At 44.0% G+C, this 24,545-nt stretch overlaps 2 protein-coding genes across 3 annotated transcripts in view; one reads left to right on the forward strand and one right to left on the reverse strand.

Annotated features, from left to right (window-relative positions):
* Positions 1–24,545, reverse strand: part of LOC128302007 (synaptobrevin) — a 57,884-nt gene that overhangs the window by 33,071 nt on the left and 268 nt on the right. For both annotated transcript variants that reach the window (XM_053038715.1, XM_053038712.1), the window contains exon 2: positions 21,011–21,076. The gene's annotated coding sequence lies outside the window, so the exon portion shown is untranslated. The remainder of the gene's footprint in view (positions 1–21,010; positions 21,077–24,545) is intronic.
* Positions 1,118–23,364, forward strand: LOC128302002 (uncharacterized). Its single transcript, XM_053038700.1, has 19 exons — positions 1,118–2,061; positions 2,128–4,394; positions 4,951–5,424; positions 9,513–9,977; positions 10,258–10,425; positions 10,495–10,631; positions 10,705–10,777; positions 10,857–10,892; positions 11,201–11,330; positions 11,403–11,553; positions 11,908–11,940; positions 12,574–12,629; positions 12,703–12,878; positions 13,501–17,655; positions 21,803–22,142; positions 22,216–22,330; positions 22,401–22,616; positions 22,695–22,906; positions 22,981–23,364. The coding sequence occupies exons 1-19, from the start codon at positions 1,118–1,120 to the stop codon at positions 23,147–23,149; spliced, it is 10,317 nt and encodes a 3,438-aa protein (XP_052894660.1). The 3' UTR covers positions 23,150–23,364.

The following is a 24,545-nucleotide window of genomic DNA, read 5'->3' on the forward strand; positions in this document are numbered from 1 at the left end:
GGAAAAGAGCAAACGAAAAAGGAAAACTCGATCGTGACGATACGCGGGCAGTGCGCTTTAGACGATCTACACAAGTGGAATTCAAAAAGGAAAAACACCCCTTTTGCCATTTTATCGTTCCATTTCACATTTACTGCCAAACCTTCTAGTCGAAAGAGCTGGCCCGCCGGTCTGGTGTGCACGGAATAGAAACACTTGGGGCCTCCGCCGTGTATGAAGATTTGGCATAGTCTTGGTTACCGACAGGGCGCTGCGCTACACCAGAAACGTGAATAAACATTGCGCTGTCGCTTGTTTAGCTCGAAAGGAGATTGTTGAAGTGCCAGATTGGATCAATATTTTATCACAAGCGTTCAATACTTTACAAAGATTCGGTTGGGTTTTACGCCCCAATGGGCTCGGAAGCGTACGCGCTGTACTAGTGCGAGATTGGACGTAACACTAAATGTCTGTTTTACGTCAACAGTGGCAATAACCGTCACTAGATCTCACAGACCTCACAGAACAGTTCATCACAATTGTGATTCTAGATGTAGTGTAATTCGGTGTTCATGCTGATGTGATGGCAAATTGCCTGTTTTCGATTCAAGTCACGTGTTGGTAGAGACGCGAGCACCAAAAGCAGATTTTCGGAAAGCAGTGTTTGAACGATGTGTGGTGCGTTGTGTTTGCTTTGACACATTCGAAACGTGTGCGCTAAATTAGCCAGCAAAAAGGTACTACACTCCAAGTGTCTCCTTTAGGGCAGTGCGTGGTGCAATAGATGACGCTCGGCAATAGACAATGATTTTGTGCTGTGCTATCGCAAATCACGGTAGCTGCTAGCGGCGATTGTATCTTTTCTAATCCGACACTCTGCCTACCTAAATCATCGTCGTTCGCGTTGCGCACGTTTCGTTTCGGTTGCCTTTTTTATTCGCGGCAGTGACATTGATAATGGCTGTCAGCATAACACACCACCAACCATTCGCGGCAGTAGAATTCTGTGCAGTTGTGTGTTGGTTTGGTCCCGGATACGATAAGTCACAGATACGATAGCATTTACACGAGTGCTTGTATGCGAATGCACGGTGTGCGACGGTGTAAGTAGAAAGAGTTGCTTTTTTGAATCGAAAACATGAGGTGCAGTTCGTGTATCGGTGGCAGACGTCGCAGTCACAAACGTCGCAACGACCATGAATCTACATCACCAGTGAGACGACCAAGTAAAACAGCTGATTTGAGACCCGGCCGGAGTATGGATCAACATCTACACGTACCAGATTGTATTGAGTATCGTGTGGAATCGCCTACGGGCAAGCAAGAGGAGGATAACAACTCTACTACGGATGATTACCGCCCTCCATCGATAACGATCACAGAGCTCGACGATGAAACTGATGAAGAAAACGATGTTGAAACCCACCAGTTGTCATCTTCAACGATAAGAAAGTATGAAGATACTATTGATTCTGAACTAGTGCATCAATGTCACCGTGTCACAGCAGTGCAACCTACACGTGCAATGCTCGAAATCATACGCGAAGAGGAATTGACCGATTGTAGTGACAGTGAAAATTCACACATTTTGCCGTCGTCCGATAGAAAAGTTCCACCATCGTCGAAGGAAGCGAACACAACTAAGGCGGACAAAAACACTAGTGAAGGAGACGAAAACGATGTCGAGCGCGTAACGACAAAATTCGGCGCTGGCAATGTGTTGCGCGATTTGCTACGCTACCGACAGCAGAGAAAACGACGACGAGGATCCGCACTTCACAACGCTGCACCACCGCACTTTCAACAAAACGGGCAACAGGTTCCGACGACATGTCTGTTGGTGGGCGCCAAGGAGAGCAATATGGCACCAACGGAGTATCGAAGCATCTGCACCACGGAGTTAGTCAGCAGTGAGGTAATGCACGTCGAAGTCGTCAACATCGGATCCAACTCCAGCAGTCTTGATGATCTTAGCGACATAGAACTCGAGAATCGAGAGGACACTGCAGAAAACTTTGGACAAGAAAGCCCCACTATTCCGCAGCGCATCGACCACAACGACGGCAGCACCACATGCTCTGCGTACCCTTTAGACACAACCAACAGTAACAACAGCTCAGTATCAAAACAATTTCTTCTTGAAGTCAGCGAGCCGTACCAGACACACTGTACCATTGTTGGTGACAGTGATCCTTCGAATGCGACTTCTTCTCACTTTCCCGACCTGCATCAAACAACCGAAGACGCTGATCAACGGCGAACGGGCGGCGGCTGTAGGGATAATTTTGTCATCCCAGAAAACCAATGTTTGAGGCAAAATATTCTCAACTCTAGTGAAGTTTGTGCAGCGCTTGCGCAGCTTAACAATTCACGACCGAACCAAATGTCCGACTCTGGGAATGTTGACGACATTGCGAAAGGGTGTGCGTTAGCTGGTGACGTTGGTGCAGATCACTGTGAGCGTCGTTACGACGTTACGAGCAGCATCCATAATGTCTTGAACACCACCGTCGAGAAAATGAGCGAGCATGCCAACACATTGGAGAGCAGCGAAGCAAACTCGATAGTAGGGTCCACCCTCGAGCATAGTAGCGCTTCGTTACTAGTTGAAGATCGTGATCGCGCGTCGGCTGTCGTCGGTAATGATGAAAATGTCATCAAGGCTTTGAAGGACCCGTGGCCCTCGGTGAACGTTCGTGATTGTGTACCAAAGTTCGACATCGAGTGCACTGTGAATCATTGTGTTCGGCTCGGTAAAACACCACCGTTGATTGAGGAAATCATGCACTGCGGAGATCAATCCCAGGGGGTTGCAATCGCTGTGAAAAAGGAAAACCAGACTTTTTCCGCTCCACCTCCTCCCACGAATCGTGTGGCGGCGCAGGTGGTGTCAGAAACGGCAATCCCGTTGCCTACACCACCGGCCAAAGGGGATGCAAATGTGACTAATCTGGGTCAAAATACGGTCGAATCGGCAGAAGTCGACAAATCCGATACACCGCCACCTGCGCAGTTAGTTCCGCTAACCGTAGAGGCGCTCTCTTCGAGTACGGCCGGATTTAACGCCCTAGCCAAAAATGCTCAAGCTCATAGTGGCGATCATCCTAGTAAAACTGATCATGCAGATGCTAATCAAAATAGTACGCAAAATTGTGTCGATGCAGTAGCATCAGTTAAACGACCAGAACCGTCGAAGCGATCTGTCGATGACCAAAGTGCTTTGCTTAAGTACCTACAAGTGAACGGTCGCACTGCGGATTCAAGTGAAAAGCATTATCAAGAGTTCAAGACAAAAAACGCCTCTAATGTATCCCCAGTCGCAACGGCCTACGGTGATTGCTTGGTAGGAGATTTGAAACAGCACCAGCTAGACGATCCCGTTCCCGTCCACTGTGATGGTAGTACCGGCGAGGGCAACGCCGACCGTGCAGCAAAAATAGAACAGGCTCATGAAGATCATGGTGGAGAGAAGAACTGTGGTGTTAGTTCCGAAGAAATCGTATTGCCCCCAAATTTACGTAATGCTGACCATGAAATCTTAGTCTCCGGGACTAAACCTGGCATGAATAACGTAGTACGAAACAAACATCCTAGTAGAACAGTGGAACAAAAACTCCCTTCCAACACTGTGCCACCTGTGTTACCTCTTGTCGGAGACATTTCCCCGTCTGGTCATAAGCAAACCTTGACTACCGATGTACGTGCTGAAATAAGTCGTTTGAAAGATGCAGAGCTAGAAGATGAATTTCGCAAGCTGGAACTAGAAGCAGCTAGATTCGAAAGAGAATTGCAAGCAATCACTGTGCCCAAGCAAGCGGCCTCCCAGTCGAATGGAATAACCGAAGGCACCAAAAAATATTATGTTTCGAAACAAAATGATTTTGTAATTGAAAGATCTAGCATGTCCAATGTTAAGCATTCGAGTATGGTTAGTGCTATACATGGTATCTCTTCCGACAACGAACAACAGCAAGATGCCAGCAGTCTGACATTTAGGGAGCAGCGCGAGCAACGCAATCTGCAACAATCCAATCAGGACATGATAACCAGAAACCCTCCTGCGGTCCAGCTTCGTGAGTCTGGTCCCGTACCTCCTCCTCCTTTACCTCCACCAATTACTTCCACCAACTCGTCCACGGACAATGAAGAATTTTTTGTCAAAAAAGTTAAAGATCGTGTGCGCGATCTAATGGCTTCACAAGCTGCGGCTGCTGAGGCAACAACAAAGTACGCAATGAAGATCCGTAGTGCACCATCGACGCCAACGGCGACGCGGAAAAATATTGAAGCAGAATTCAAAGAATTTAGAGAAATTCGACAACGAGAAGCTGTCGCCATCGAGAAGCAGCTGCTCGACGCCAAACCGACGGTTGTTACCAGAAGCGTACCAGCAAGGCAACCTCCTGCGCATACCGGTGAGTCTACGGAGCGGCCGGATGAAACAAACAGCTCTAGTAGGTACTGGATGTCCTTTCTTGTTTCTATGGGCGCTGGAGTTATTATGTGGAGTGTCGTTCGACTCATAGTCCCCTTTTTCCGCAAATGATCAACAACTGTGTCTAGTCTTGTCTATGATTATGTTTGTCTTTTCCGTGAACAGCATTTAATCGCATTTAACACATTATTTGAACGTAATATTTATCGAAAAATTACTCTTAAACCAACAGCTTCCACCAATACTCCATTTTGAATGCTTTTGTTTATTGTTCGATACGAACTATGTTATTATTTCATCGCAAATGCAGTTATGCAAGTGAGCTAAATTGTAAAAACCCATTTAATGTGAAATAATAAGACATAACAATAAAATGTTTAGCGAGAATCGATTCTATCTGTGTGTAAACACCAATATCCCAACTATTTCGTGTTGTTTTCCTTCCCTTTCTTAATATAAGAAAAACAAAACTTCGCGCATGGATTATTTATCAATATGATTTCATTTCTATATTTCTGTTTGACACGTTCTATTAGTACGAAACTTTTCACCGTCACGAATCCCTCTCGCTACGTCCAAAACTTCCTCCGTGTCTCAGAGAAAACCTAGCGATGCGTTCAGCACTGGAGGCACCGTTGCTAAGAAACCCCACGACCACGAACATAAGGATCAGACAGAGGAAAGCAATTCGGAAAAGATCCAAGTAAACGTTGCCGCACTTATTGCCACACATCAAGAAAAGCAACAATTGAGCACTTTACCAGCGGTTGCGCAAGTCCCGAAAATAGCTCCTACTCCACAGGTAGAGCATATCGAAACTGACAATAATAACCCCGCGCAGGATGATCCAGCTTCCGCCGAAGTGGTAGTTAGCGTCAGTGATAAGTGTCAACAATTCGAACAACGAATTCGACAAAACTCTACGGAAAGTGTGTGCGATACGACAACGCACGTGCGTAAGATTTGCAACAACTCGACGGCCGGACAAGCGCCGATCCAGCAGAAACCCGGTACGACTTACAGTAGAAATGGCGATGTTTGTTGTGATGCTGTGGATAATAATAACTTCTCCGGGATTGACATGCTGCATGAAATCGATCACGCATTAGTGCTTGCTAAAGATTTCTTGTTTTCTCGCGGTACGTTTGATACCTTTGTTGTTCCTTGCAACTGCTTACACCTTGTGTCTGTGAGGAACTGCATCCTTTCTCGCGAATGTCTCCTCCCTATATCCATGTGTTGCACTTACGATGTCTTGTCCCGGTTTATTAACTTGTTAATGCGCTTTTATTTCCCGAGCTGCCTAACTATGTGGATCATATTTAATTAAACTGTGCAAAACTGTGCTGCAGTATGCTGTTGTAAATGCGTTATTTTACTAACAACAATAATTCAATTAATCAGATCTAAAATTGAATACATTCCTGGAACATTCTAGCATCGTTAACATATTTGTACCTTCTAGCATAGGCACACAAGTAAACCTAGCATTCAAGATCAATTAAACGAAGTGGAAACTATCGTCCGATCGAAGAAGTTGGTACAGAAATTCACCATTGTGAATCATCCTTGAGGAATCATAAAGTTATATGCTATTGATGAGATAAAAGCTTTACCGTAGCTAGCCATTTTAAATTGTCATTGCTTAGTCTTCATGTTTAGAGGCACGATCGTATACGTAAACGTGCATGTCTCAATATCAGACGTTTCCTGATGATTCATCATGCTGTACCATGAAACTCTTTTCTTTCGACACCATTGATCTTTGCTCGGATCTGTAGTAATTGCCTTACGATGAGAATGCCAACCGGCGCATACTATTCTACGTGTATGATCATCGTGCAACCACCTTTTTGGCGCTGATCGTCTAGATCAAAAGTCTTCGAAAACATTGACGTCCAACAAGTTTGATGCCACCCGACGCGAATACCTACACCAACGCATAATCTGTACGGTATCCTGCCATCAGGGAGGAAAATGGGAAATTGGAGGTGGAAAACCGTAACGGACACATTATTATTTTTAGCCATTGAACGCAAATATATGCTCCGAAAGCGGCACGAGTGTCGGTGTGAAAAAATGGTAAACAAGACCGTAGTACTACGACAAGCACACCTTTTTTCTGTCTACGTTCGTAACGAAAAGGTTCCTTTTTCGAGAGAAAAACAAGAGCTGTATCGTTACAATTAGATGCGAATGAAATATATATATATATTTTCATTCAATATTGGCCGCTATCCAAAGGGCAAACCACACACGATTTGGCCGTTGTGCGCCCTGCAATTACAAGTGCGCATGGTCAACACACACTGACGCACGGGCGATACATTCGAACGTGAGCAAAAGAAAACGTTATGCCGGACGACACCACGGCATCGTGAGAAAAATCAACCCGAACGATCGAGACGACCAATAGCTCGGTCTTCGCGCGTAGTCTAACCAATAGAGTCTCACCGTACAGTCACAGTTTTTCACATTTCCATACCGTTCGAATTTTTCGTTTGCTTTAAAAGACGGTACTGGGCTGTTTGTTGCAACGACAGTTTGTTGTTGTGACAAAGTTACAACAAACTTCCATTAACGAAATGTGCTAAATTTAAACACTCGTGTACCATACCTTCGAAAGCGATCTATAACATCAGTGAAAATTGTGTGTTACTGTGTCTTTTATTACAACAAGAAAACAATGAACATGATTTAATCGCTTCACAGGCACTTGTTGATGAAAGTCTGTAAAATGGATTCAAATCAAATCAATCACAATGAAGCATTCATTGCTGCATTCCTTCACAAGTGTTAGCGTGATGGAATTTTGATGGTTTGCTTTCCGTACAACGATCAGTTTCCGCGTTGAAGAAAAACAGCCTGATCGGAGTTGCGTCTGTGATTTAATGCAAGAACTGTGCTCTATCTCTTTTCTTCACACATATGCTATATGTTTTTTGTGTTTCATTGATCAATTCTAGTGGCAGTGTACTATAGTTTTTATTTAGTGAATGATCAAATCATTGTAAGCAGTACAAAAGCACGCCGTGAAGAAAAATTGAATTGAAATCCAACGGCAGAACAGCAGACGTAACATCGATACGGAAGAAGAGGAAATTTTTCGAAGATTGAAAAGCCGACGAATATGGGTCAGGGTTAGTAGTCCAGTGTTGCCCCAACATTCTCACACTTGATCACCACAAAACAGAATGTGTTCGTGGCTGTTGATATCAACAACATTAACGAACACAAAACACTTTTCCAAAACTGTACTAATTATGGAAAGTGTACGCAACAACATAGAACATCATCCTGTTGTGAAATTGTTTTGACGCACACTTTATTCGCACCAGTGCAACAAACTATAGAACAAAAAGTAACTATTACATGTTGGCGGTATGATTGCAGATAGCGGAACAGCGGTTAAAATTGGGCCTAAATTCAAGGCCAAAACATCTAGCTTAGGTAAGTGCTGGTTTGTCAAAAAACAATCCTCTACGATAATTGCCAAATTTAACGATTCATATCCAATTACCAAACACACCGTTGAAAAGAGGGTTTTTTTTAAGTTTTTAATATTTCCATTCAAGCAGGATGGATTTATTAACTTTCCAAAAACGCATATATCGCGTCAAGACCATGTAACTCGATCATGATCATCATTACCCTCGTGATGTGGACTATGATTAGTTCATCGTCTTTTCTTGTACCTAATGATGTAATTTAGAGTCACGGGCAGAGCATTTATACACGAATGTTTACAATCGAAAGTGAACAGCAATAACAAAACAACATTCATCGCCATTACCGCTGCGTTCTCGCGAACTAGAACTGTTTTGTTGCGAGCGTAAATGGCAGAAATTGAGTCCAGATGTTCGCAGAAACATCAAATTCTGCTGGTCGTTTTTCTGCGGCAATGTAGGCAAACTATGGCTATCTCATGTGTGTGAATGATTAGTGGACCGTCGATAACCAAGAAAAATATGATATTGACTAGCACATTTCTAAAGTATACAAAAGTACAGTACTAATGAAAGATGACCTTAGCAAATTACTTCGAGAGCGCATATTACACAGTTCATTTCTTCGTATGGGTAGTAATTCAAACAATGAATAATATTACTGATATAAACTTTACTAAAGCGTCACGTAAACAGAGACAAACCACTTTGTTAAATTATGTTGAACTCTGGCACAGTTTTGTAAACTATAGTTTCACGCTGTTTATGCGCCTGAAACATTGTACATCATAAAATTTTAAAACTCATACTTTACTACCAATAGGTCACTAGTTAAGTAACATAACCCCTTAAAACGTGCGTACTCTGCTTACCGAGTCGTTCAAGCATTGAAACACGTTGGCGGTTCATCTCAGATCTGGTTTGTCGAAAAATGACGAATTTATAAATAAAATCTGTATCCAAACGCACGGTCCTAATTTTGTAATGCCTCTCGGTTTACCATAAGCAAACCGCAATACAGGGACGCTGGCTTGAAACACGTCTGCGGGAAAGCAGATGTAGAAACGAGATGAATCACACCCACATGATTGTAAGTTTCGTTGCAGACGATAGAAGAAGCAACAAAAAAAAACTCGGGCAACTGTAGCAGAACACCTCATAGCATCTCGTCTGATGGCTGTCAAAATTTTATAAAAATGTATCTTACTTGTGTGAAATTTATTGAGATGGTAAAAGTGTGTCAATAGGCAGCATCCCATGGACGGGTCAGTTATGAAAAGCTGTGTGCCTATCATACAAGTCGATTGATAAATTCTTCCACAGTTTGGCAAACTTTGATGTCTCTGTTGAACACAAAAAACCGGCACAACACAAGCAACAAAACTTAATGTATCCACTTGCAAATTTGTTGAATAAATAGCTTACAAAACAACATGAAATAATCACCCTTCTTAAAGAGAATCATGGTATTGATACATATTATCTTGTATGTGTTTTTGTATGTGCATTCTTATATTTTAGGCAAAAGCTGTGCTATATCCTGCTTTTAGAACACTTCTTTATGTTGCTGTGTTAGTATATAAGTTTGTTTAGATCGAACATAATTGCTATTTGAGATTCTAACAAGTTATTGCTTCATCTGTCCTTTCCAGGAGTGTGGTCTCCCTTTAATCGCTCCACAGAAGTCCTCACCAAAGCAGAACTTGCCGAACGATCACCATCACATCACGAAACCATCGTATCTCAACAGCCTCCTGTGTGGACACCACGAAGCGCACCTCCATCACCACTATCCGAACGCCGCGAATTTCGTCGGATAGGATTCGAATCACCAACACCTACACGAAGAACCATCACGCCAACACCTGCAGATCCGTCTGCAGTGGTAACGCCTCCGTGGAATCAGCCGGGGTACAATCCTCCGCTGACAGTTGCAGACCATCCGAAACCGATCCCACTTCAGAGTTCTGCTTCCAACCGAGCAGTAGTTAGCTCGCCCAAAATTTCCACACCACCTCCACCACCACCAGAACAAGGATATCAAGTGCGATTTCCACCACTGCCACGATCGACCAACTCCCAGGAACCAACGATTAATTCCCTTTTGAAGTCTAAAGGTAAGTCAATGCTCTAACATACAAATGCGTGGAACCAGCATTTGCCGAAAGCACCATTTTTCACCAAATTGCGATTTGTTGTTTGGCATATACCTTTCAACCGGTTACACTACTGCAGCGCACACTGGATCTCACCTGTCATGTACCTGACAACTTTTTTTTACGAAACAATCAAGATCAAGATCGTAGCACATACTTTTCACTTTTCTAAGGGAGTGTCACCGGTTTTGCATAACTTCACGGCACATTGATTAACATATAACCAACGTTTTCGATCTAGATGGAAAAACAGCTACACCAAATGGTTTGGAAACTTCAGAAAGTTTGAAAAAGAGTTCAACGTTAACCGCTAGTAGCGTACGTACTTCATCGTCCTTGATGACGAACACCTCTCAGCTTGGTAGTGTGGTTAATACAAATCAAACCAACTACCAAAACCCACCAATAAGTGAGTGTTGGGAAAGAAAGTTAAAGGACACCTGGGCCAAGAATTTTTACACTATCTCATTCTTTAAAGGACATAGAGCAGAACAATCCAGTGCCTCTTTGCAAGCAACAGGTGACATGCAGGACCGACAAATGCAACAGCCTGCAAACAAAGTGGAAGGAATCGGCCCTATCTCCAGGGAAGGAATGCCGCTCACGTTAAGATCAGTAAGTATCGAATATCTTGCTGGACAAATCAATTAGGAATCGCCTAACGAGTTTGCTGATGTATCACTTCTAGGAGATTGATGAAACGAATCGGGATAAATGGTACAAACAGATGTACCAAACGCTCCACAAAACGCACGAAGATGGTGAGTTACTTTGTCTTAAAAACAAACGAAATACAACCACAGGACATGTATTTTATCGTTTACATTCGTTTCTTTTCAGACGATTATGTTACCGTACGATACAAAACTCGCAGAGGTGATATCAATCGCTCTTATCTTCAGTTATAGCCTATTCACTGGCTACACGAATCAGTCTTTGCTTGCTTAATCTTATCAACAAAACTACAAACGCGTCATCACCATCAACTCCGCTGCAACCTTTTGTTTTATCATGCAGCTTTTATATTTATATCATAACTTTTCGGCACATACTGCAACAAACTTACACTTGCATCTTTTGTTATACTTTGGGAGCACGCGTGCTAGTTTGCATTTCATTGATACGCTTAGTATAATTCGTGTGTGATACGATTTCATTGACCATTGGTTTCATAATGGTTTTAGGTTATCCTTACAAATCGAGTGGCTATCAGTCGGAGCCCGAACCGAACTACGATTCAGACTACAGCATCAAGTATAGTACCCTCGATCGCAGACGGACTCCTGTAGGCTTAAGTCCTACCAGCTACAATAAGTGAGTGTCAACATATCGTCAACTGTTTGGAAACTACTTGTATCAACCGCTTTAACCGATGCCTCTCTATAGATTTAACACGTTGCAAAGCAAACCGACAACACCGCAACCGTACCATCAGCAGTCGGTGAAATCAGGACATGCATCGTACAAAAACCAACCTGGAAGAATAGAAGATTACACACCGGGGCGATCCTCAATTTCGGAAAAAGAATCTAAAGAGGTAATGTTACTGAAATAAGACGCAATTGATGGCTGCAAGAAGGAAGCATTCGTTATCTATCCCAGGCGATAGACATAAGCTATGCGCCAATCATTTCAGCAGCAACTGATGAAATAGCGCGTGTAAAAAGCAAACCAATATGCTTCCATAATCGCTCTGTAAAATATTTAATTACTTTCGTACAGTCGAGAGAAGACAGAGAATCACAAGTAATCAGTCAGAATATTTTTGCTCTTCTCATTTCACGAATGGCACGTCCTCTATTAACGATCTTACACCTATTGTTGTACGACCGTGTGCGTTTAAAAATATGCGTGCACCATTACAAAACACTCGCGCACCCCAAAATCACAGTGGTGGGATGAAGTAATGGACATTTTTAACGGGGTACGATCCTTCATTTTGCTACTCTCTATCAATTACTCACACACTATTAGGCTGATTCATGAGTGTTTTGCTTAACACATCTACCATACAAAAACTCTTGCTACTCGTGCACAGCTGACATTTTATGCAACGATCGGTACTTTAGTTTCACCTAAGCTACTGTTGCAAACTTCTGTAACATAATTTCGCAAATTTTAAACGAAACACGATCGTTCATTCTCACGATGTTCATTTCATTCAAAACACACTTCCACTGTAAACAATAAGCATTGCGTTATCACTTGTAGCAAAGAGCTTAGAACTCAGAATCATTCACATGGATTTCGAACTACAATTTACGATTAACACAACTAACATTTACTTCTTCCAATAACTCGTTTTATGCGTCACCAACACCCACTAACGATACATCATAGATACTATTGTTCAAACATACTATTATCCTGCATACTTCAAAGCTAGCAGCGACTCACACACACAATAGCACAAAACAATATACCCAGAGACAAACTCGTTGTGCGTATTGTTATAACTCAACAGTAGCTTCAGCTTGAAATTTCTGTAAAAAAAATTACTACCAATTGCCAAATGCATGACGAAGATAACTATTCTTCACTCATTATCTCTTCGCAGCAACTGGAACATCAGAAACTCACTGGTAAAACATACACCGAAGGAAATTTGTCAAGGTAAATACAGTCAACCGCAACACAATTGAACAGACATTAAACTGATAAACAATATTGCACTGTATCGTTGCAGAGCACTCAAGGAACAGGGATACGAAAGTGACTCAACGCTAGTTTTTCGAAAACGAGAGCCTCCGGTTAGTGCAGCTCTAAGCCCAGTGGAACAAAAGCAGTACTATAAAACCATGCAAGCAGGGGGTGAGATTCCACTGCAAGGTTTCCGCAAACCGGCTCCCGAACGGCCAAAAGGTAAGCTTGGGAAGTTTTCACAATCGAATAACAATACACCAGAACCATCTTCATCACTTTTTACAACTATCGTTCACTGTACCTGAGACCTATTCATTAACATCTTCTTTTCGGACTCGTAAACTGTTACATCTTTTTTGGTGCATAACATAACAAGGGGTGCTTACATTTCATACGGTACTATAGAACTAATCCAAATGGGTACTACACGAACGGATATGGGTTAATGGTGACGTCGCAGATTTTTTTGTTGTGGATCTATATAACGCATAACCGCGAAAGCATCACTTGCAAAACTCAAGGTATTTTAAACACCGGCTCAATCAATAACAAACTCCTTCTTTCTTGAAGAGTGGCTTGGTAAAAACGTGTGAAGTATTCGAGAGAAAGAATTGTACGCACATGCATAAACTACCGAATATAGCAAACCGTCTGTACCAGCATCGTGTGGATCGCAAAAGTGTGAGTGTGAAAATAGCACCAGCAAAAGACATATAGCGTCGTTTCGAAGCACTTGGCTAATGTTGCACTACAAATATGTACCAGCGAACCATTTTTCATTAAACTATCTTTCTCGGATTGCATTTCTGTGGATCGGCCTATCCTTTCCCATTTCTGACAGATCGTAGCGAAGAAGCAATCGAGTCGGACTTGTTGGTGGAAATCAAGGAAAATAACAGCGGTAATAACTCCAACATCGCTTACGCAGGACATTCCACCACATCCACTGGTGACAGTAACAATGCTTCCCATGCACTGGAGAATATCAGTTGCTACCCTATCGTAAACATACATCGCCCGTTGGACATGTTCGGATCATTTCTCAAGGAATCGCGTACATTTGTACCGCCCGTCCCGCCAAGTCGTAAATCGTCGCGCAGCAACTCCACATTGAAGATCATGTCCCAGGTGAAAACGAATACATTCAACAGACGCACGATGTTGGAGCGAACGACAACAACCACTACATCAGCAGGCAACCAGCAAATGGCAAAGTTCCGATCGAAATCGGCCGGACCATTATCGTTCGGAGGTGCTACCACCTCAAGCTCTTCGATCATGGCAACGTCTGCGTCGATGATGAAAGAGGAGAAAAACCAAGAAAACAATACTCGCGTTGCTTCAAAACGCTCCACCGTTTCGACCTACCGTTCAAGCTCCAGCAGCCCCACCGGACAGCTACGAAAATCGAGCCAAAGTCCGGTTGCATTTGGTCGCGGTATCTCGAAGGAACGGACGTTTGCCGAAGAGAAAAAGCGCATCGAAGAAAAGCTGCCTAAAATTGTGTCCGTTTCAACGAGCATTTTGCGCAACCCCGAATTAAAGTCACCGAATGAAGTTAAAAAAGCGCTACGCAGTTCCTACCTGCCAATCGTGGGAAGAGTGGAAAGCTCCGAGCGATCGTCTCTAAAACGCTTCTCTTCCAACGGAACATTTCGAAGTGCATCAAGTACGTACTCTTCCAACAAGAGCCTGAATAGAGTTTTATCTCCTGCGTCAAATCACAGGAAGGAAGACAAAACCTTCAGGATTACGGTCTCTTCCGCGCCTACCAAAGGAAAGGATATAGCGCAACAGCAACTACAGAAGAGATCTCTCAGTCGGAAGTCGAACGCTGGTCGTACTTCGACGCCAAGCATTACCATTAAAACCAGCTTCCAAAAGGCGTCGAAAGCTTTTGGACTCAAAGCTACATCCTCAAGCCAAAGTCTCGCTCGATCTTGTTCAACGTATTCAATCGAATCCACCAACCAAAAGTCCCGTCGATCCCGCATTTCCTGCGTTCCGTCCAATACCGTGGCAACGACCAGAAATTATCTTCAAACACAGCAAAGACTCCTTGCAAGCAGCAGTCTCGATCGTGGTCTAAAGACATTGAGAACCAAATCACCAACAATGCTACAACATGCGTACGAACAGAGAGTCGTTCAACAGAAAGATAATGTGCGCTCGGATGCGTTTTTCCAGAAGCTTTTCCTTAGAAGATCGCAACCTCCGTCCGACCTCGACACAGACGAGAAGCCTGCAAGTGTACTAGACAAGGCTCGCCTGTGGAATAATCTTACTTGTCGTTCGGAGCCTTCGCTGAAACAATCCAACTATTATCTCTCGCAATCCAAACCCGTGTCGTCTTCAAAATTCAAGGCCAAGGAGAAACAAAATAATTCCGAGCTTTCTACGGCGTACCAAACCGTCCGTCACGTAGGTCGCGAAGTTATCGAGCAAGTGCACCGATTTGAATCGATGATCAAGCTTACCGATCATCAACCCGAGGATCAAAACCAATTCGGCTACGTGCGGGGACGTCGAATGGAAATAGATTACAGTTTCCATGAGCGTAGTCGCAGTGAACCACCGGCAGAAACTGCGACCACTACCACGACTAGTACGACTATACAGGAGGAACTGATCGGCACAGATTCACCAAGAACGATTGTGGGTCGCCGGTGTCAGGTTGCTCAACGTACATCCCGGTCTCCTTCCTGCCGACGCATTCAGTATCTCAAAGGTAAAGAAGGGCATGTAAAGAAAATAATAAGAACACGGAGTCTAAGCGGCAATACTGGACAACGGGTTTGGTTAGAAAAACCAAAGGATGAGTTAGTTCGCAGCCGTTCGCTGAATCTCAGCCAAGAGCCTAGTGTTTCTCGAAGTCGCTTTCGCGATCTCAACACTTTCTACAATAGTTTGGAACGACTCGGACAGTTAGAGCGCGTCACCTCATCTTCATCCAATGACTTACGACCAACGCGGCGCACGCGTGAAGAAGAAATCATCGATTATGATCTTTGGAAACGTGTGCGCGACCAGGAGAAGGCGGAACGTGAGCTAAACCAGATAAAAAACAAACTCAAGCAAGATCAACGCGAAAAAGATCTGTTCTTTTTGCCGCGCGATCCAGAAGACGTTCGCTGGAGAAGCGATCAGGACACAGGACTTCGCAATCGCGAAAAATCGGTTGAGGATCTAAAGTGCATACTGAACGAACAGGCCCTCAGCTTTGAGGATGCCAAATTACGCGATCTCGAAAACCGAAAGGATTACTACAAACCCCTTTGGCGCGGATCGTCGGTAATAGATGTCGCTTCACATCTGCAGGAAAAGTATTCTGGCTCGGGCGAGAAAAGAGACGAGCCTCAATCGCTCGACATAATCAGCAGCAACTTGCTCAGCACGCTGTCGTTCGAACAGATGAAAAAACTAAAGAATCAACTAAGTGAAATTTACAGCCACGGAGCGCAGAAAGAACCGACATCGACCACAAGAGTTACATCACAAGTGCATCAGCAGGAAGAATACGTTATCAATGTACCTGAAAGGGCTAGTAAGCTAGAAAGTTTACTCAAAGTGCGCAGCCATTCGGTGCTTACACAGGATAAGATCAATGAGAGCCACCTTCGAACGCAGGCGACCAAATTCGGCAATACAATCGGCGACAAACCTCACAAAACGACCAACATTCCCACAATGCTTCAAAGTAGCTCATCGAAAGTAGTGGACCGTGCGGCACTCTCACGCACACTTTGCCAGGAGTTGAAGGACAAAATTCTGGAGAAACATCATACGCTACCATCGATCGGCAAAAAGAAGAAACATGCTCGACCTACAATTCTGATGAAAGAAGAACCACGCTTCCTATCTTTGGAGAGTAATTTGAAAAAAGTCAGCGGGGACAAGCCCATCCAGTCGGCAAAACCCATAACACGCAAAGAAAGTGACAAAGAGTTCGAGGTGATCATACGTAAGGAGCGTCCACAATCCTACTGCGATACAGAAAGCATTTCCTCAGAAACTTCCAATAAAACGGTAATCTTCCGTAGTCAGTCGTTGACACATGCTCCAGAAGTGCCGGTTGAAGACATCAAAACCAAAATCAAATATTTTGAAGAAAAGCAAATAATTGATGAAGCTCCAACGGTAACAATTTATCATGCGCGTGAAGATTCCTCACTTTCGGAGAATGAATCAGGGACGCAAAGAAATGCTGACAACAAGGTATTTGCTGCTAAAGGAGCCTGCAGTTCTATGATATCACTTTCCCAGTCGTTCACCGATCTAAAGGATCTGTTTGGCGAGAAACGATCGGTGTCCTGTTCCGCGTACACTGCCTCCTCTTCGCACGATGCAAATCGAACATCCGCCCGAAAACTGTCTCCCAAACGATTCACTTTACGCTCCCGCAGTTCCACCCCAGACTATGCTACATGCATACAGACGGGTGAAGTGAAAAAGATTAAGGACAAGTTCGAAAGCCTGGACATCAACATATGGCGTCAACCGCCATCGACAAGCCCGGAACGTCAGTATCAGAGTGATTCGGAGCTAAGTTGCCAACCATCGGCAGAGGTCGATAAGAGGTCTCATGAACACTCCGCAAAGCGACAATGCAAACCTGCGACAGGATCAACGATCGTGCGCCATCTCGAATCCGGTGACGTATCCCGCATCACACATAAGTATGAGGTACAATCTGAACGTGCCCGAAGCCGCAAGTCACGGAAGGAACGCGTCACATCGCCGATTCCTAAAAATCCCTTTCGTAAGGACGATCGCTTTATGCCGCATATAAACGTCATAAGCAAGACAGCTTCGCTCAAGCGTGAAATAAAGCCGACCCGTACATCCGTCGCACATCAACCAGCCGCAATAAAACCGGCCGTTTTGCAATCCACACAGCTACCAAACATATCCGCGACGACTACTAGAAGTGCATCCGCTGGCAGCTGTGGACGTCGGAGTGCGTCCTCCGGTAGTGAAGAGTTCGAAAAGCTGAAAAGTAAGTTTGAATCTGGCGAACAACTTTCATTGCTCGGCAAGATGTACACATCGGTGCCGGATATACGTGAGTTGAAGGACATTTCTGGATATTTGTCCGGGGCATGGATTGCGCACCAATTTCCCAGACCCACTGACAACGCACGCTCGCTTGCTGCACCGGATCAATCCCCGCCAGGCAGACAGATTGTTCGCAAAGGATCGGCTCCAAGTCCGGATCGGTTGCACCGATCGCGTCAACTAGTGCCGCCTCGTTTGCACTCTTCGTCGCCACCGCGACGACGATCCACCAAACAGCATACGACGCAACACAGCGACGATGATGATTTTCTCAAACAGTTTTTCACCCCCGACGGCAATCCATTCGGCGACGAAAAAAGTTCCTGTGAACGTTCGAAGTCAAATCGACGCCTTCAAGTGGAAGCGCTCTGGAGGAAAATTCAAGCAATGACTGGCAACAGACCCACCGGAACGGGAGTGCAAGCCGACAAACCGTCCGTTACATTTGAAGGTTTTGAGCTCATTTTTACCATTTTAGGCTTAAACTTTAGACCACCTCCATAAACCTTCATTGAGATGTGTATTACCAGTGAGGATTTGCGTTGACATTTCAGGAGCGAATGTCTCCATATCTGTACATTACTGTGGCTGACAATCGTTTTGCATAGTTTGTCTCTCTCGTTACCATAACGTGTAAGCCTCTTTTTTCCACCTAATCCTTCATTACTCTCCGGATCGGCGGCACATTTTCCACAACTTTCCACATCTTATCGCTCTGTACATGCTTTCGTTAACTTGCAAGCTGGCAAGTTGTTGGCGCTAATGAACAGCGACTAACAGAACCGATCGTTGTACGAAGAGTACCAAAAACTCTACTTCTATCTCATTTCTAATCACCATCTCATCGTGATCCATCTACCCAACTCAAATCAATTTGTTTTTCCTGTCTCGACTGCATTGTGTCTTCGATTCGTTTGCGCATCCCTCTAGAACCGCACATCACGTTCCCTTCGCCCCCTCTGAAAGGAGCACAACCACCACCACCACCACCACCACCACTACCAACCCTAATTTCATCATCACCGATCGCAACCACCGTAAACGGTGCAGGTGAGTCATGTCCGGTTAATGCCAGCAGCAGCAGCGCACCTCCAATGGATGCATACATTAGGACCATCATCGCTAGGGAGGGGGAGGAATTTTGGCATCATCTTAACTCATTCCAAACGCCCAATCACCTCACGATCAATGATCAGCAAATCGAACAACGAATAACACATTTTAATTACATCTTAGCACAAACAAAAGCGCGAAACAAAACACAACCAGATCATTTGCCAACCGAACGCCATATAGCGACACTGGCAGCAGAAATGATGTCTTGTGCTCTCCGCCACCGTCCCCGCATGGCCAATGGGCACTCCTCCATATGCTCTTACGGGTGCTCGCCCCACTGCAAGGGTAATTGGTGAAAGTTAGAAGGGCCGTTGAAGGTGAAAGTAATGCACGCGGTAAACTTCGTTCAGCTGATTGCCGATGCCTTTGTGTCCAACAACCGCGTAGTAAACGCTTCCTGAAGCTTTTTATCTCACACCGTGAATCAAACAGGGATACTTTGATTGACGAAAGCGGACGAAGATTCAAAAGTTGACTGGTGAATCATCGATATCAACCGATCGATTCATCCACAACGATCGGAAGAATATTTACTGCAACTTGATATCTGATTTCTGAATTGCAGAATTATGGCTGGTAATGTTGGGCTTAAAATCAAATCCAATCGCCCAACATTGCGTTTAAGCACGTTGCAAATGAACGGTGCGTGAGTGAATTGAGCATAAATTAATATGCGATGTCCACACACATGCACTCCCTAAACCAGCCACCAGTCTGAGACAGGGCAATACTGAGCCGACACATAAAAAGAGCGGATGGTTTAAAAACAACAGAGAGCCCACATGCAACCCCAAGCGGTGGTGCCGGTAGTACGCTGCTAGGGCGTCGAGTAGTGCGAGAGCGCGCCAGGCCAGATCGCATTGCATTGCAAGGGTGGGGACGATTATGCGTCGCCTGGTGTGGGGCTTTGTACAGGTTGCTCGCAAAAGATACTGCTGCTCGGTGGTAACCGCTGTTCACGCGCGTTAAGGGTCGCGTCACTCGTTCAGTTGCTTTCGCCAGTGTGCGATTCACGGTTTCACGGACGGACGCGCTTACATTACAGACGGATATGTTCGCAGGTTCGTGGTTTACGTTCCTACTGGGTTGCTTGCTTGGTGTGTTGTTTCCGGGATTATTTCGATCATGTGTTTGCGGTTCGGTGTAATATGTTAAACCTATAGAGCGCAGTTTGGGGTATTTATTGGACGTTTCCATGTCGCACCATACTTTACGCTGCGTTAATGTACTCAGTGTGTATCAAACGCTTATCAAACGTTAGTGCCCACGGTGATAATGTCTGGGTTCTAGACCCCAGCAAAAGTGCTAGACATAGCGACAATAAGTATTTTACAACAGTCCCATACGTCCAATTTAATTCGAAGTGTGACTGTTTTAATATTTGCTTTACACAACCCCTAGTGTATGTTGTTACGCTCGAACGTGTTGCCACGGGTGATGTAAAAACCATCGACTAAACAGAAAGCAAACACACAAAAAACGTATATATTGTGCTCGTTTCTCAAGAAGGTATATCAAGACGAACGGTATCATCGTTAGTCACACGCAGGAAGGTTTTTCATCGCCCCTAGAAGAAGCAATGGCTTTCTGTCGTAGCGTATCCCCAACGTCATAACGTGGACAGCAACCGTTATAATACTATTGCAGGTGAATTACTAACAAGAACAGTATTAAGTTCCTTTTCTTCAGCGGTAATCTTGTCGATAATTTAGCCACTTCAGAGATTGCCCGATCTCAACCAAAAGTGATTCCTCAAAGGTGCAATTACACGCGTGTATTGGCAAAACGACTATTTTTGATCTTGCGTTTGGCACAAGAACTGTTTGCCTCAAAGCGAACCAATGCGTATCAGCTTTGTTATCAACGGTGTTCAACAACACAGAAAACGAGAGCGTCGTGGTAAGTTATGAAACGCCCTATGATCACGCCCCTGCTTAAGTAGTACGATGTAGTTTTGGAAGAGCTTAAAGTTTCCACCAGAACGGTCCATTATGGACCATTCGAATTCATGCACTGCTGTAGAGCTTCTTTATGGAAATTTTTATTTACTTTGTGCCCAAAAATACACAATAACATTTCACACAAAACGATAGATCAGGAAGAAAAAGTACGCTACCGTAACAAGGTTAAGTAACTTCACCATCGCCAATATATTGTGGATATATCGTTTTACTACCTACCTTGTACATTGGGTGTAGATTGTGCCCATTTTCGTCAATGGCCGTTTAAGCACTTTTACAAGCCAGCTGTAATTGTAGAAAAAGTTACATCAATTAATGGGTTTTCCTATTCTCCTTTGGATTTGGAAGTCATGGTATGAACGATCTTAAAATGTTATCCAACAACAACGAGAACTGCGCTTCCAAAGCAGTTATTGTAGCGTTTTGGCATAGACTACATCTAATGCAATGGTGGGTCATTCACCAACCACGAATATTGCAGGGATTATATATGGTCTCAGGTTTATGCTCAGTTTCGCTAGCTTTCTCCGAAGACCAAGAGGAGCACGAAGTTGCAGCAGGAATGACAAACAAGCAATGACACCGACATCGGTCAAGGTACTATAAACATCGGGGATATTCCTTCTACAACATACCATCTCGCATACAGCAACGCATGAGCTTTAATGTTACACTGCGCAGCAACTTAGTGGGGGAAGCGCAGTGAAAGTGTGGTACGAAGCGAAACGGAATCCTTAGCTTTCGATCTAGAGACGAACAAACCTTTACCTTCGTCTGAAAAACAACGTTACTTTTCACAGTCACATTTTAATCCCACGATGTGCCGAAAAATATGAAACGCTTCAGCATGCTTCTAAACAAAACACTGACGGACGGTACGGGAAACCCAAGACGACACACGAGTTTGTTATTATTATTTCCACACGGTTATTATTTACACGAGCGTGCCGCGTTTGACTCACGTTTCGAAATCACTTAAGCAACACCGGACAAACAATTTGTATCTCGTAGAGTCTCCACGTCGCTATATTGAGAGCGATGTCAACATCCACTACAAAACGCCAATCCGGTTTGAGTACAAGGATCCCATACCGGACGATGAACTGGCGTATCGTCAGGCGGAACATATGCGACGAGTTTATCAAGAAGAGCGCCGCCGGAAGTACATGCATGAGCTGGAAGATATGCACTCCAGGCGCCACATGGACAACATTTTGCCATCTCAGAAATCACCGATCCCGCTAAACCGTTACGATGACTTTGCGGCCGACTTGTCGGTCAAACCGCAGATCGTTCAGCAGCCAAAAACTATTGCTCGAGCGTTGTACAATTTTCAGGGCCAAAGTGTACGGTAGGTCGCCTCGTTGCAAAAAAGCCACAAACTCGTTATAATACTCCGAATGTCCATATATGACCATTTTCAGAGAACTGTCTTTTCGCAAAGGCGATATTATCTATTTGAGACGTCAAATCGACAAAAATTGGTACGAAGGAGAACACAATGCCACTGTTGGTCTGCTGCCGGCAAATTACATCGAGGTACTGCAGAGCAGCAATTATGTTTTAAAATACTCAATTACTTAATCGGATCCACTCCCAATCTTCACAGATTCTTTCCAGAGACAACTTCAATGTCAGACCGTTGCCCAAAAAGCCCTCCCGGGAAGGAAAGGCCAGGGCAAAGTTTAATTTTACAGCGCAAACCACCGTCGAGCTATCACTGCTGAAGGGTGAACTGGTTACGCTTACCAGACGGGTGGATGACAACTGGTTCGAAGGCAAAATAGGGAACAAAAAAGGAATTTTTCCAGTATCATACGTGGAGGTAAGTCATCACAGGAACTATTCCCATCTTCACACATGCTGGCTGTTAATAGTTCCTTTTTTGTCCTTTAATTCCTAGATACTGACCGATATTGATGGCGAAGAGAGCTACGACATCGAACCTATTGCCAGCAGTCCCCAACAGTCAGCCCTCGGAGTAACAAGTGCACTTACGACGCACTACGACAATTCGCACACCAACGGCCGTGTTTCGCCCGGCATCGTGCGAGAAACGAAGACGATACAGAAAACGGAAGTCCTGCACGTAGACACCTCCAACGAACCAATATCGTAAGCGTGCTGGCGTCGGTTTCCCTACCAATTTGTGGTTAATTGTTCATTGATTTCCAATTGTTCTTTCATAGCTATCGAGCACTGTATAACTACAAACCACAAAACACCGACGAACTGGAACTGCTCGAAGGGGATGTAGTGTATGTTTTAGAGAAATGTGACGATGGATGGTACGTGGGCACATCGGCACGTTCGGGATGCTTCGGAACGTTCCCTGGCAATTACGTGGCTAAGCTGTGAACACTACGGAGCGCCTTTTAAATCCCTCAAAACATCGGCAGCAGCATCCATCACACGGAGTTAAACTTACGCGTCAAACAAACCACCCATAAGATTGAAGGCCGCTTAAGTGTTTAGTAGTAAATGTGTTAACATGGCATCTCACACCAAATGAAAACATACAAACGAAAAAAAAAAAAAGCAAATGCACCCTTGCCAACAATTAACGTACATTTGTGATGCAACAAAGAGTAATACCAAAAAAATTACAACAAAACAAAATCAACTAATATTATTCACGGTAGTGTCTTGCTAGTCATAGTCGTACCTACTATTTAAAAAACAATCGCAAAGCTATCGATTGCGCGTACCAATCAATACCAACGACAAAGCGCAACACAAAGCAGCGACAAACATTCGTCGTTTCGATGTTTGGAGCGTTATGGTCAACTCTGGAATTATTTGCTTACTTCAAATGGTAATTGCACCATAATACAAACGCGATCGTTGACCGCGGCCAAAACCAAGCGTCACAAATTTTAGTAGAACACAAGTGCCTTCACGCAAGCAATTACGAGAGAGCCCATTTGTTGATGGTGTACAACAAACGATTGGAACTGGCGCAGCTCTTATGCGAAATTCGAACGGCCTTAAGGGAACTCAATTTCATAGCAAAAAGATTTCGATTACACTAATGCAAATTGTTTTAACGACCACAAAAAAGTACCTTGAACGTCTATGTCCTTCGGTTCAGTGTTGATCCATCTTCAGCTAACTACTATCGAACACTAACATTAGGTACTGCTACAAAATCTCGATTCGTGTTAGTTTTTTTGAATGGCAGATAGGAAATTTTAGTCTCAAATGTACTTCCAATACCCTGACTCCGCTTTTGATGCAGTTAAGAGCAATCTTGTGACCTTCCCCAGTTTGCAGTGCAGTAAGTTGTCAGTTGACACTGGTTAGTGATTCTTACATGAAAATGATTCGTTGAGTGTCTCGTCTAATGTCTGAATGTAGCATGATCGACAAGGAAATCAAACCACTAACCTCTAACAGCTGGTGTGCTATGTAAAATTTCACTCCCATCACACCATTAGTTATCGTAACACCATACTCTCACCATACGGTTAACTAGCGCAGAACCCACAATCGGATACTTAACCATTTTTCTTCATTTGATATACACGATTTATTGGAAGTGTACCTTACCTAGGGTAGGCTCTAACGACACGTAACTGTTTGTTAATTGAAGTGGTTCAATAATAAATAAATTACAAACAACTACTAAACGGACACAATTTGTTTACCTATAAAAGCTTCAAAGGCATCCAAAACAGGACGACTTCTTCCAGGCGATGAATGATGAAGGCCAAATTGGAAATATTAATCAAAGTACGTAAATGGTTCAATGGAA

This window comes from Anopheles moucheti, chromosome 3, assembly GCF_943734755.1.
Source record: "Anopheles moucheti chromosome 3, idAnoMoucSN_F20_07, whole genome shotgun sequence".
In the NCBI taxonomy this organism is placed as follows: Eukaryota; Metazoa; Arthropoda; class Insecta; order Diptera; family Culicidae; genus Anopheles; species Anopheles moucheti.